Source organism: Prionailurus bengalensis, chromosome C1, assembly GCF_016509475.1.
Source record: "Prionailurus bengalensis isolate Pbe53 chromosome C1, Fcat_Pben_1.1_paternal_pri, whole genome shotgun sequence".
In the NCBI taxonomy this organism is placed as follows: Eukaryota; Metazoa; Chordata; class Mammalia; order Carnivora; family Felidae; genus Prionailurus; species Prionailurus bengalensis.
The window spans coordinates 159,276,615-159,291,299 of record NC_057345.1 but is presented as its reverse complement, the minus strand read 5'-3'; the positions used below and the strand labels follow the sequence as shown (position 1 = coordinate 159,291,299).

The 14,685-nt window shown below is 34.5% G+C and overlaps 1 protein-coding gene across 4 annotated transcripts in view; it reads right to left on the bottom strand.

Moving 5' to 3' along the window:
* Positions 1 to 14,685, bottom strand: part of PPIG (peptidylprolyl isomerase G) — a 44,766-nt gene that overhangs the window by 20,701 nt on the left and 9,380 nt on the right. For all 4 annotated transcript variants that reach the window (XM_043576984.1, XM_043576982.1, XM_043576983.1 and 1 more), the window contains 7 exons: positions 9,406 to 9,483; positions 9,240 to 9,314; positions 8,534 to 8,641; positions 7,829 to 7,873; positions 6,464 to 6,551; positions 1,322 to 1,351; positions 1,097 to 1,236 (listed from right to left, as the gene is read on the bottom strand). In XM_043576984.1, the coding sequence (XP_043432919.1) occupies positions 1,097 to 1,236; positions 1,322 to 1,351; positions 6,464 to 6,551; positions 7,829 to 7,873; positions 8,534 to 8,641; positions 9,240 to 9,314; positions 9,406 to 9,466 (547 nt within the window). In that variant the 5' untranslated portion in view covers positions 9,467 to 9,483. The remainder of the gene's footprint in view (positions 1 to 1,096; positions 1,237 to 1,321; positions 1,352 to 6,463; positions 6,552 to 7,828; positions 7,874 to 8,533; positions 8,642 to 9,239; positions 9,315 to 9,405; positions 9,484 to 14,685) is intronic.

The window sequence follows — 14,685 nt, the reverse complement described above, 5'->3', positions numbered from 1 at the left end:
ATCTCACAGTTTGGTTGTGCGATGGAGCTCCACGTGCATCTGTGCTTGACAGTATGGAGCCTGCTTGGGATTGTCTGTCTCTCTCTGTCTCTCTCTCAAAAATAAATAAATTAAAAAAAAAAAAAAGAAAAGAAAAGATTATAGATGACTCTCACATTCGTTAAACATGAAAAACTAAGTATGGATACTATTCCCTAGACTAGTAAGAATAGGAAGAATATAGTCCATTTATTATTTTATTGTTTTCTACACAGGTAATCTCACCCCATTAATTTTAGGGTAACGAAGGACCCAATATTTGTCAAAAATAATGGCAGTTACGTATTTCACACATATAATATAAACACTTAAAACATTAAGTAAACAAAAAAATATTAAGTAAACAAAGTTCCATAATATCATACCAAACTATTGGTCATGTTAATTTCAAATGTTCTGGTCTAAGTAAAGAAGTTTCTCAAATATTCCAAATACTTCTGAATCTCAGTAGTGCATAAAGGGAAATAATTATTCCCTGAAGTTTCTTTATGTTATTCTCTTCAATTGTCATCGTCCCCCTCACTGTGTCTTTCTCTAGAAGAGTATTTATTTACCATGCTATTTATACAACTACAGTTAAAAAACAAAACAAAACCCCAAAACAAAGTGGAAGGAGAAGGATAAATTATAGCAAACTAACAAGAAGGGAAAATTAGAGGGGCACCTGGGTGGCTGAGTCGGTTTAGCATCTGACTTTGGCTCAGGTCATGATCTTATGGTTTGTAAGTTCAAGCCCTGTGTTGGGCTCTGTACTGACAGCTCAGAGCCTGGAGCCTGCTTCGGATTCTGTGTCTCCCTCTCTCTCCGCCCCTCCCCCGCTCACACTGTGACTCCCCCCCTCTCTCTCAAAGGTAAATAAACATTAATTTTTTTTTTTAAATGGGAAAACTAGATGACTCCATGGTAAATGAACAAAGTGTGAAGATAAAAGACATTCAGAAAACACAAATGCCTCATATATATGTTCACATTAGTATGAATTTCATACCAACAATTTAGAATGTCTCTGATCGTTTAGCATGCATAAGAATTATCAGAAATATGTGCTTGTTTTTACCTTTAGATTTGGGAATTAGCTCTCCACAACTGAGTATCCGCACCTCAGCAAATGGTTTGCTAGCTGCATCTGTTTTCTGATTTTCTATCTCTCTTACAACTTCTTGGCCAGATATCACTTGCCCAAAAACAACATGATGCCTAAAGAGTCAAGTAAAGATGACTAAATAAAAGCTTTTAATTTTAACATTAAAGTGGTCAAAAAATAAATTAAAATAATCTTTACCCATCTAAATGAGGAGTTGGCTTCGTTGTTCTTTGGAAGTCATCAGATAGAAGAATAAAAACAAAGTCAGAGAAAAACAAAGTTAGCATCTCTAAAAAGGAAAAGAAAATAACTGCATTGGAAACAAAGTTGCATACAAAGAAATCACATGCTATTTTAACATAATAGAATTTTATTACATTAACCTTAAGTCGAACAGAAAAAATTCAAGATGCTTTCTACATAATGTATTTTCAAAAACTCATTCTGATCATGAAAGTAATACCACTCATTGTTGAGAACTTACATGTTAACTAAAGTTGACATTTTGGTGTTATTTCCATTCATCCACGTTTCTTGCGTGTGCCTGGGTTCTTACTGAACATGTAGAATGTTCTATGGTTTTTATAAATTCTATTGTATGAACAGACCACAATTTAACAAAAGATTCCACTAGTTTATGGGTTTAACAATAGTGCTTTTCAACCTTAACATTTTAAACAGTTAAAGCATAGATCAACTGCATAACTGTGGTTTTGTTTTCCACAGTTTCAGTCACCTATGGTAACCTGTGGTCAGTCCACAGTCTAGAAGCAGATGATCCTCCATCTGACATACTATCAGTTCAAAAGTAACCTAACACTACATCACAATGCCTGTTATTCACCTCACTTCATCTCATCAGGTAGGCATTTTATCATCTCACATCATCACAAAAAGGGTAAGTACAATACAGTAAGAGATTCCGATAGAGACCACATTCATATAACTGTTACAGTGTATTGTTCTTTTTGCTATTGTTGTTAATCTCTTATTATCCCTAAATTGTAAATTAAACTTTATCACAGGTATGTCTATATAGGAAAACATGTAATATATAGAGAGTTCAGTACTATATGAAGTTTCAGGCATCCACTGGGGGGAATCTTTGAAACGTACTTCCTGTGAATAAAAGGGGACTTACTGTATATATTCAGATGGCCCTCACATGTGTTCCGTTGACTAGAACAGAAATGGTCCATATAGTGTTTGTAAAAATTTTAATTAGTTGTCAACATTAAAAGTTTTGGATACTTTGACTCAAAAATCCAGAATTCAGACCTTCTGGAACGCTGGAAGGTGTGGCGCCTGCATGAGGCAGTAACTGGTCAGGCTGACTATCCCTATCTTTTTAATAAATGGATTATCAGTTTAGATTCTTGTCCCAGCAGGCTTTACTGGCTTATGTTACCGAAGATCCAAAGACCTTCGAGTTTATTTTCCCTGATATACAAACAAACTTCACATTGAAGAAATCTGGATTAAAACTTTTGACAAAATTCAAAATAAGCAAAAAGTCCTGTAAATGAAGTAATTTTGTAAAATCTTTTTTTCTACTCCACACCAAACTTAAAATCTTTGTAGTTGAGAAGATTGGTATTGGTGTAGGATGAAGATGGACACTGTATATCATTTATTATGTTAAAGAATCTTATCAAACAAGGCATTAGATGGGGTGCCCGGGTGGCTCAGTCGGTTAAGCGTCCGACTTGAGCTCAGGTCATGATCTCCTGAGTCATCAGTTGGGAGCCCCACACTGGGCTCTGTGCTGACAGTTCAGAGCCTGGAGCCTGCTTCAGATTCCATGTCTCCTTCCCTCTCTGCTCCTCCCCCACCTGCACTCTGTCTCTCTCAAAAATAAACATTAAAAAAAGTTTTTAAAAAGGCACTAGAAATTTGGAAGAAGGAACACAATCTAAGCTAACCTTTGGTTAAAGCCCACATGATACAAATTAACAAAAATTCAAACATGTTCATGTATTTTCATAAGTTCACCTTACATGTAAAACTAACCCCTTACTGTTTTCTTCCTACAACAGCTATGTTCACCTGAAGTTGCTTAAACCATTTAGAGATGTAAAAACCATTGTGTATACCCTATGTGTATTTGTATTACATGTTACATTCAACATATACATATATTTTTATCTAGATTTAGTCAAACCTCACTTCACAGATTCCATAACTTGCAAGTTCACTTCCTCACTAGAATTCATTTATAACCCCTAAACCAATACTCTGCGTTTTCATGGTCATTCTCGAACTGGTGAAAAAGTGTATTGAAGAGGAGCAGAAAAACGAGAACTCTTATACAGTGCTGATAGGAATATAAAATGATGCAACCACTGTGGAAAACAGTTTAGTGGCTCCTCACAGAGCTAACCATAGACAAATATTGCATGATTCTGCTTGTGGATCTAAAAAAAATTTTTTTTAATGTTTTATTTATTTTTAAGACAGAGAGAGACTGAGCATGAGTGGGGATGGGGCAGATAGGGAGACACAGAATGTGAAGCAGGCTGCAGGCTCTGAGCTGTCAGCACAGAGCCCAACGTGGGGCTCAAACTCACGAACTGTGAGATCATGACCTGAGCCGAAGTTGGACGCTGAACCGACTGAGCCACCTGGGTGCCCCTGCTTGTATATCTAGAATAGGAAATTCATGGAGACAGAAAACAGAATAGAGGTTACCAGGGGCTGAGGGTAAAAAGAAATGGGTTAGTTTCTGGGACAATGAAACCATTTTGGAAACAGTGGTGACAGTGGCACAATATTGTGAATATAATTAATACCATTAAATTATACATTTAAAAATGATTAAAATGGCAAATTTCATATCACATATGTTGCCACAATAAAAAAGTTTTTTAAGATTAAAAAACTGAAGTTGTCTCCTTTAAAAACAATAAAAACAAAACACAAGTTAAAGAAGGGTTACCTAGAAATTAAGAGAGATAAGGAAAAATCAACACATAGAGTGAAGATTCTGAGAATATACGAGAAGGATTACATAAACTTAACAGAGAAGTTTTGGATAGCACAGGAAGGGATTTAATTTAAAGACAAACAAATGAAAACAGTGTTGTTGAAGATCTGGTGACACTGGAACTTGCATACTATACTGTTGATACTAGAGTACATTATATAGCAATATATATATATATAGAAAGACTTAAAAATATGTAAACATTTCACTAGTAAACTTCTAGCAACTTATGTAAAATAGTTAAAAATGCTTCAAACAATAGGTAAAACAATGCTCACTGCAGCAGTTTGAAAACCAGGAAGCAAGCCAAATGTTCAAAATTTAGATAAATAAAGACGGTCCTTAGTGGCTCAGTCAGTTAAGCATCCAACTCTTGATTTCAGCTTAGGTCATGATCTCACGGTTTTGTAGGTTCAAGTCCTGCCTCAGGCTCTGCACTGATCCTGCAGAGCCTGCTCAGGATTCTCTCTCCCTCTCTCTGTCCCTCCCCTGCATGCTCACTCTCTTGGTCTCTCCCATAATAAATAAATAAACTTAAAAAAAAATTAGACAAATAAAGCATAGTACATTCAACCAATGGATTCACGTATAGCTATCAAAATATTAATACTTAGCTATGTGCAGAGATTTATATTGTATCCAAAGTTGATTATAGAGTATATGCAACATTTAGGTTACATTTTTATTGCAGAGAAAGACATTCTGGGGACAGGAATTTTTTCTTCTATTTATCTATGTTCTTATTTTTCTACGACCAACATGATTTAAATTGTTTTCATTTAAAAAATCAGAAAGACAATTAATTGCCTTAAAAAGGCAATTAGTTGAATGAACTAGAGTCTATTCACACACCAGAGTAATATGCAGCTGCAAGATAAATGAAAAGGATCTCTATGAACTGATATGGAGTGATTTCCAGGATATATTGCTAAGTGAAAAGAACAAAAAACACTGTATGTAGTATGCTATCTGTTGTGTAAGAAAAAAAGGAAAATAAAAAAAAATATATATGTATCTGTGCTTATTTTTGTAAAAACAAATAGAGGAAGATAAGCCAGAAACTAATAAGGTTTGGTTACTAATATGGATGGATGGGAATGGGATGAAAAAATGGGGAATGGCAATGGAGTGAAAAGTTAGGTGGATACGATATTTAAGAGGTATTCTTTTTGAATCACGTTTTATAAACTTAAAAAAAAAAACAAAAAACTAAAAACTAATCATGGTGAGAGAACAAAATATAATCATACACCAATCAACCTAACATATTTTGAGCCACAAAACCACACAAAATTCACACCAAAACCACACAAAATTCACGCCAAAAGGCACTAATCTGAGCCACTTTTAAACACAGTATTTTAACTACATACCCTTGGTCTAAAAACAAAAATAACTATAAGTAAATAGCAACTCTAGTTAGTAGGTTACTTTTCATAGAATAGAATAGCAAGTTTTTAAATAGAATTCAGCAAATGGGTAGAAATTCTGAAGATAATGGGAGCCAGGTTTTTCACTATTGAAGACGGGAATTACAAATATGGAATAGTAAATCACTGGAATAAGCCATATGGTGCTTACAGATTAAGTTCTTCTGAGACAAGGAGAGTCTAAGGCTATTGAGGAGGAGAGCAAATCTGTACCGATAGGACATGATAAAAAATATGCACTGTTGAAGAGTCCTGGCCAAAATTTTTTGGGGTTCAGAATTGGAAGCATTAGCAGTACCCACTTTGGAGCTATAAATAATTTTTAGTAAGTACGCAAATTCACAAATATAGAATCTTTGAATAATGAGGATCAACTGCATTTCATTCTTTGTAAACAAGTAATTTATAAAGAGATACTCTGCAAATATTCTTATTATTAAACTTGTGCTCTAAATAAATAATTCTTTCCTCAATCAGTCATTATGGAGATGACTGCAAAATGGTGACTTTTCTATCATTCCTTTTAAATTTATTAGCTGACATTCTACTAAGAAACAGCTTTGTCTTCTCCCTTATTATTTATTCGTTTATTATTTATACCTGTATGGGCTGCTGGATTTCTATTTTATTTAATAATCTGATACTATCATTATTTATTTTGATGCTCAAATTTTCCTAATCTGGCCAGGGGGAACCTTACCCCTTCAGTCTGGCTCCTGTGTCCTTTTGACAAGTCTTCATCATTTGGAAACTTAAGCAGTACAGTTCAATTTCACTTTTAACAATTTTACTCTCTTCAACAATTCACTGTTCCCCTTCCTTCAAGAATTTTCCCCATTATGGATCCCTCTCCTATTTATTAGCAATCAATGAGAAATGACACACCAAAAAAGGGATATTTTAAATGATCACAGCATAAATACTTACATGAAGAACTGTGAACCGTTTGTGTCCTTCCCTCTGTTGGCCATAGACAAGAGAAATTCTTTGTTGTGTTTAACAGCAAAACTCTCATCTATAGAGAAGCGAAGTTTTCAGTTATATTATAGGCATAAACTCCAAAAAATTTCATTTTCACTCTTCATATCTTATTTTCATATGTGCTCTGTAGCACCAGACAAAATTTAGATAAAAGGTTAAAAGAAGAAAGAATCAAATATTAACCAATTCCTTCTTCCACCTTTTTAGATTAAAACATTTCTAATTTTCAATCCCTTGCTATAAATTCAAATACTATTATCACCCCCCTTTCTTTCCATTTGCATTTACTTGTCTTTTAAATCATTTTGGAAAAGACAACACAATTTTCTTTGCTTATTCAAACAAAAAAATAAAACGTTCCTAAAAAAGGAAGAGAAAGAAACCAGATAGGATTCTTTTACACTTCCTCTGTTTCTTTTCTGAGCACAAAAAAGCACATATGGTTATTTTAAGCACAGAGAGGCACTCATTAACTTAATCTCTGCCACAGCATCATTTATTGCAAAGAGTAGTTTGCTTTGCAATCTTGGATTCGAATACGAGAACCACCCAAGTAGAACGTGAAATAAAATTTTACTGAATTCCTGAAGTGAAAAATATGAAATACGAAATTATTTCCACATTCATGTTCAGTCTTTCAAATAATCTTCACATTAATAAAATATTCCAGAGAGAAAATTTTAATTTGAGAAAAACATTATCCAAAGTTTAAAATATCAAAGGGATTTTTTTTTTAAAGTGCACAGAAGGGGAGCCTGGGTGGCTCAGCTGGTTAAGCATCTGACTTATGGTTTCGGCTCAGGTCATGATCTCACGGTTTCTGGGTTCAAGCCCTGCATCAGGCTCCACGCTGGCTTGGGATTCTCTTTCTCTTACTCTCTCCCTGTCCTTCCCCTGCTCATGCTCACTCTCTTTCTCTCTCAAAATAAATAAACTTAAAAAATAAAAAAAATACACAGAAAAATGGACCCACTAAACATGTGAGTACTGTTAGTATGAAATATTGCTAAATCTGTTTTAATAAAGATTAAGGTTAAGCTGTGGAAGTGCCCAATCTAGCACTATAATTCTAAGACTTTATTACAGATCATTGAAACCCTTCAAATAATATGATGTATTAATGTTCTAAACACACAAAAAATCCTACCTCTATAAAGTCTATCATATAAATTTTTTCACAAAAAGATTAACTTTTGGATTCACTGACTGTAGTTGGATATTAGTATACTGTTTAATAATCTTGTTGATTCAATAGAGAAAAATGAAATACAGAAAACATTAAAAATACAATTTAAATGTAAACATCTTTACCTTCAAAAAATCCTCCATAAATAGATTCCCCTCCTCGTCCATTCCCTAAGAATGAGAAACATGGACTCTTGAACTCCCAAGACAGTAATCTCTTTGAAGGCGCCACCTAAACAAAATGCTTCTTACAAAGTAGGTGCTTAAATGACTTTGAATCAAAAATACTCAAAGGTTCACAGCAAATCATAAAAGATATTAATTTAAAGTCAATACTGACAAGATCCCAAATTACTTTCTTTTCTCTATGATACAAGAGTTAAGAATGTGACAAAGTCTCCATTAAGATTTGTGGAAAAAAGAACACTCAGATTCTAGTGATTATGTAGACCTTTGAACAAAAATTAGATTTTTTCCAAAAATGTCTTTAAAAATACAATTTCAGTGTTTTTACAATTTAAAAGTATAGGTAAAAACTATATTATAGTTAAGGATTACTAGTTTTGACAAAACCAAACACACACACTGACAAATTACTACGAGATGAATAGTGTTTTTTAATTCAGAAGCACATTTGTGAAATTAATTCATGCATCAAAAGTAAAATTATCTCCTATGTGCCTCCTTCTTTTTGTCTGTGAGTACTTCTAGAGACTTTAGAAGTCTTCTAAAGTTGTCTAACTTTAGAACTCTTCTAAACTTGTCTAACTTTAAGGTCTATGATACCTAACAAAGTATTATGATTTTCTTTTGTGGGATTCAAAGTCTTACCTTCACTGAAGTCACCACCTTGAACCATAAAATCCTTGACAACTCTGTGAAAGAGACAACTCTTATAATGTAATGGTTTCTGAGTTGATTTCCCTGTCCCCTTTTCACCTACAGAGAAGAAAAATTAGTAAGCCATTTAGTAGGAAAAAAATCAAGCAGGCAGTATTAAAGAAAAATTAATGAGGAAAGCTTTCCCCTGTAAAATATACCTCTCTTGAACTATGTAGACGTCTTTAAACTACAGAATTTTTACTCCCCTCGGGAATTTTTTTTTAGTTCATTTAAAAATCACCAGTGTTTTTCTGGAGAGTGTAGAAATGTAGAAATCAATCTCAGATAAAAGCCCATTGCAAGTAGTATTTCTAGGGGCACCTAGGTGACTCAGTCAGTTGAGAATTCGACACTTGATTTCAGCTCAGGTCATGACCCCAGGGGGTCATGGGATTGAGCCTTGCATCAAGCTCTGTGCTGAGCACGGAGCCTGCTTAAGATTCTCTCGCTCTTCCTCTCCCTCTCCTTCTGCTCCTCTCCCCCAATTATGTGCTCTCTCACTCACTCTCAACTAAGTAGTATTTCTAAGAATTACTTTCACATCCTGGGCAATGGTACATAATCTGCACGGGGAAATCTAAAATCTGTTAAATAAGAAAATTAAAACCATAGTTAAATGGGACTAGCATCAGGGCAACTGAAAATGTCAACAAACCTGTACAAAGACAGCGAAAGTTCTCGCATGTTTTGGGGCACACATCAGAAAATAATTCAAAGACAACTCTTCCAGCTGAAAAAGAAAGAAGCTGGTTTATACTTTACCAATTTAAAATATTAAATATTCATTTATAAATGTTATATAGGAATACCAATTTTCTTACCAGGTTGATTATTAATGGCAATGTCAAAAAAACATCGAGGACGCTGAACCTTTATTCCCATGGCTCCAATACTTCAATCTATGAATAAAATGCAGTTTCAGGCAAACAGACCAAAACAGCAAAAAAATTTTTTTATGAATTTCTGGGGGAAAAAATTCTGGAGCATAAACTAGAAATTTAGTTGAACTTATTTTGATATTTACTTCCATGAAAATATAGATTCTTTCTTGGTGGGCGGGGAGGGAGGAGTAGATTGCATTTTGTGAAGCAAATAGAAAAGACATAAAAGAAAGGCCTTAGCCATAATATAATAAAACTTTTATTTTAACAACTGAACATACATTGCCACTCAAACAGAAAATTGTATTGTCTGTATGATGAGTGAACTCCACAAGATTAAATAGAGAAAAATCAAGGACAGACTGATCCAACCCTTTTGCTCCTTGGAAACAAAAACAAAAGTTTTGATTAAAATGGTGTTTTAAAAAGAAAAACATTCAAATTCCTAAAAAATACCAAAAATAAGTTATCAAGGAAGAAAGTGGGATATTTTAATGATAGAAATATATAGTAGGTTTCCTTCCTGACTAAAAGCACATTACATATGAGGCTATTTTCTGATCATGAGCAAGAGCCTATAGTGATATACTAGTGTAGACAAAAAATACCAATAGGTGACATACTACTCTGTGTGAATACTTTTATCTACATAGCAGATAGCTATTATTTAACGTTCTTTTGCTAAGGCATTTATCTGAAAGACTTAGATGTTTCAATCATGATTCCTGATGGGAAATGACAGGGTAAGGTGAAGAGCAGAAGAAACAAAGGTACTTAGTTTAAACAGCATCCAAAATTATGGACTATAAAAATGACAGTTTCATCGGCTCAGAATAGAGATTGAAATGTATACGCTTTTCTGAAAATTATCCTAAGCTGGTAGCTCTGCAAAAGGTCCAGTGAAGCTGTGAAAAATCTATATTCTCCATCCTAAATAGATTCCTCCTTTCATCAATTTTTAGGTAGCTTCAATGTAGACTGTAAGAAATAATATACAGTGTGTACTTTACCCATTTTCCTCCAATGATAACATTTTAGAAAACTGTTGTATAATAGCACAACTGTAGCGTAAAAGCAGAACAACGTTGATATAATCCTTTATTCCATTCACATTTCCATTTTACTGGCACTCATCTTTGTGCCTGTTATTTAGCTCTACAAAATTTCATCACATATGTAGGTTTATATATCTACCAACATCCCTTATCAATTTTACAGACCCCAAACACATAAATTGGGGATTAAATTACACAAAAGATAGATTATATTGCATTAAAATTCAACCCAAGTGTTGGCATATTCACTTTTGGCATTACTGTATGGGAAAGGGGGGAAAATACCATTTTCTCATGACTTCTCAATTTTATTTCTAACAGGTAAAATAGATATTAGAATTTGTTTCACATGAAACAAAGCAAAAAATCTAAACTTTCAATCCTCCAGTAGGCTACACAGACTTCCTGAAAACAATGAAACAAAAAAACTTAGTAATTTTAGGATCTTGCCAAGTTGGTTGCGTTGTTTACTTGTATAGAATTTCAATTCCTGCACACTTGAAATTGAGGGTATGTTGAATCCATAAATCTGAGGAAACTATCTTATCTTAAAAACTACTTAGTACCTGATTATCCTTTATCTTCAAAATAATTTTTGTAGGCCTTCTTCTCTACTTTTGGGGGAGGGGGTGGAGGAAGAGAAGAGAAATTTTAATGACTTATTTTCCTCCAAAAAAACTTCTACAGCTACTTGTTTAACCACAATATCCCAGTTGGAGATTTCTATTATTACAAAATGATTACTATGGTATAGATAATACTGCCCCAAATAGCTTATAATTACAGTTAATTTCCTACATACAGTACTGAATTCTTGAAAACAAACTCCCAGTTGGAAAACCAGGCATCATTTATGACAGGTCAGAAAAATCCCTAGTTACTCTTAGCCTTTTATTTTTTAACTTTTTTTAAATGTTTGAGAGAGAGAGAGAGAGAGAGTGTGTGTGTGTGTGAGCTGGGGGTTGGAGACAGAGAAAGGGAGACACAGAATCAGAAGCATGTGGGACCCCAACTCACGAGCTAAGAGATCATGCATGACCTGAAGTCTGATGCTTAACGGACTGAGCCACCCAGATGCCCCACCCTTAACCTTTTAGACACACCTTTGATAATTTTCCAAGTTTCTCAATTCTAGAGCACAATGTAAAAAATCCTATAGCTCTGGGACCTCGAAACTGCAATGAATACCACCACTAATTTATGGAGTATGATCACAAGTGGGAGCTCCAGTATAGTGTTTGTTTTGTTTATTCTGAGAGCTGCTTACATAGGGGAATTCACTTTGGGAAAACACTGAGCTACACTTACATTCTATGTAGCTTTTGGTATGCTATATTTCAATAAAAAGTTTACTTTATTAAAAATAATATATCTAGAACAAAACTTTACTTCTTTATCCCCAGTTCTCTCAGAACTCAGTAAATATTATTACTGTCCATCGTCTTTGGTTGCACTTTCCTTCACAGCCCATTATTCAAACTATTAGGAAGTCGGCACTGACTGAATTTTAGCTTCAAAAATTATCCTGGAGTACCTGGGGATTGAGCATCGACTCTTGATTTCAGCTCGAGTCATGATCCCAGGATTGTGGAATCGAGACCTGCGTTGGGCTCCGTGCTGAGGCCCTTAAGATTCTCTCTGCCCCTCTCCCCAACTTGCCCTCTAAAAAAAAAAAAAAAAACCAAAAAAACAAAAAAAAAAACCACAAAAATCCCACATGCTCCCACCATCTTTACCATTATTATTATTTCTTATCTGGAATGTTGCAATAGCCTCCTAATTGGTTTTCCTTGCTTTTACTTAGTTCTCTATTTTCTATTCTTATTAGAATAACCAAAGTGGAATGATTCTTTAAAAGTACATTTACCACTTCATTCCTCTGCCTAATATTTTCTAACATCTATCACATTTAATAAAAATGTCCTTCCATGGGGGTGCTTGGGTAGCTCAGTGGGTTAACTGTCCAACTCCTGGTTTTGGCTCAGGTCATGATCTCACAGTTTCATGGGTTCAAGCCCTGCATAGGGCACTGCACTGACAATGCAGAGCTTGCTTGGGGTTCTCTCTCTACCCCTCCTTCTCTTTGTGCCCCTTCCCCACTCGTGCTATGTCCCTCTAAAAATAAACTTAAAAAAAAAAAATTCAAAATGTCTTTCCATGCATTTCAAGAACCTAAACTAGCACTGTCCAATAGAAACATGAGTCACATACATAAGTTTTAAATTTGTAGTAGCCATATTAAAAAAAAAAACCAAAACAGGTCAAATAATGTATTTTATTCAACTCAGTATGTCCAAAATACTACTTCAACATATAATTGACATAAAAATGTTATTAATGAGATATTTCATTCTTTTTTGGGTAGTGAGTCTTAGAAATCCAGTGTTTATCAATTCAGAAAGTCATGTTTCAAGAACTCAATAACTGCATGTGGCTCATACCTACTGTTACACTAGACAGCACAGATCTAAAAATTTCAGCTAATGACCTCCATGACTTCATCTAACATTCTTCTTCTCCTTAGACACATGTGTTCCAGCTGTTCTTCAAACATCCCAAGGCCTAGCCCTTCATCAGGTCTTTCACACTTGTTGTTTCCTCTGTGTGGGATGCTCTTACCCCAGATCTTCCCCTTGCTCATTCCCTCACTTCACTTAAATCACTGCTCAAGCATCCCCTCCACATGGAAACCATCACTGACCAGTATATTCAAAGGTGCAGCCCTTGTCCTCCAACACTTTATATCCCCTTACTTGTCATATTTTTCTTCGAAGCATTTACTGCTAATTGATATTTTATTATAAATTCAAGTTTTTATACCTATTCTTCTTACTAGAATATAAGCTCTGTGATGTGATAAACCTTTTCAATTTTGCTCTCTTAATTCCTACTGCCTCAAACAGTGCTTGGCCATGGCAAGAAATCAGTATTTAATAAATAAATGAATATACATGAAAGGATAGGCATGTGTGAGAATGCTGTCTTGCAACACTGTAACACCAAAAAGGAAACATCCAGAATGTCCCACAATGAGAGAACAGCTAAATAAATTTTGGTATACACATGCTATTAAATATTACGTAGCAGTTTAAAAAGTCTACATACTCTATCCAAAAATCCTGTTACTTAGCTTAAAAGAAAAAGAAAGCAAGTTGCATGTAAGTATTTTGTCTACACCCTCAAATAATACTCTATTTCTACAGAAAAAGAGTTACATATCAACATTGACAGTCCTCTATCAGAGGGGACTAAGAGTAGGAATGGAAGTCAATGGTAGTCCTTAGCTTTACTACTTTCTTAAATGTTTATTTCTGAGACAGAGAGACAGAGCATGAGCGGGGGAGGTGCAGAGAGAGAGGGAGACACAGAGTCCGAAGCAGGCTCCAGGCTCTGAGCTATCAGCACAGAGCCCAACGCGGGGCTCGAACTCACAAACCCTGAGATCATGACCTGAGCTGAAGGCAGTCGCTCAACCAACTGAGCCACCCAGGCACACCAGTAGTCTTTAGCTTTAAATGTGAGACTTGAATTTTTGCAGTGAGAATATATTCATGTAGTTTCCCAATTTAAAATAAAAAATTTTTTAAATAAAAAAATATATCTGTATAATAAAATAAAACAGTAGGAAATACATGATAATACTAACAGCCTATCCTTAAATGAAAGGGTCACATATGGTTTTCTCAGCCTCTTCATTTTCCAAGTTTTCTACAACAATAGAGACCTGTAAAAGAAACTCTTCAAAAGACCACTCAAGTATTCATGTATTTTTTAAGTGTCTTACTTCCATGATTATTACTGTTGTTTGCATTTAACTCTAGAAGATCTTGGGAAATTACTTTTCTTTTTCACAAAACTGTGTGCCCCTCACCCTATGGAAACTAGGAATGATACATGTGAATATTTATCTAAACGCTGGATATTAAATAATTTCTCAGGTTCGTGAACAATGAAATAAATAATGAAGATAAACAGATTTGACTTCATGAAAAAAATTTATTATTTCTATTTGTCAGAAGAAAATTAAAAAAGTAAAAAAAAAGGGGGAAATATTTTCAACAAACATGTTAACTTTTTACTATAGAACAGTGCTTAGGAATGGGGGCACTAGGACAATTCTTCACTGACTACGACCATCCTAACTCACTGCAAGAATATTAATCAC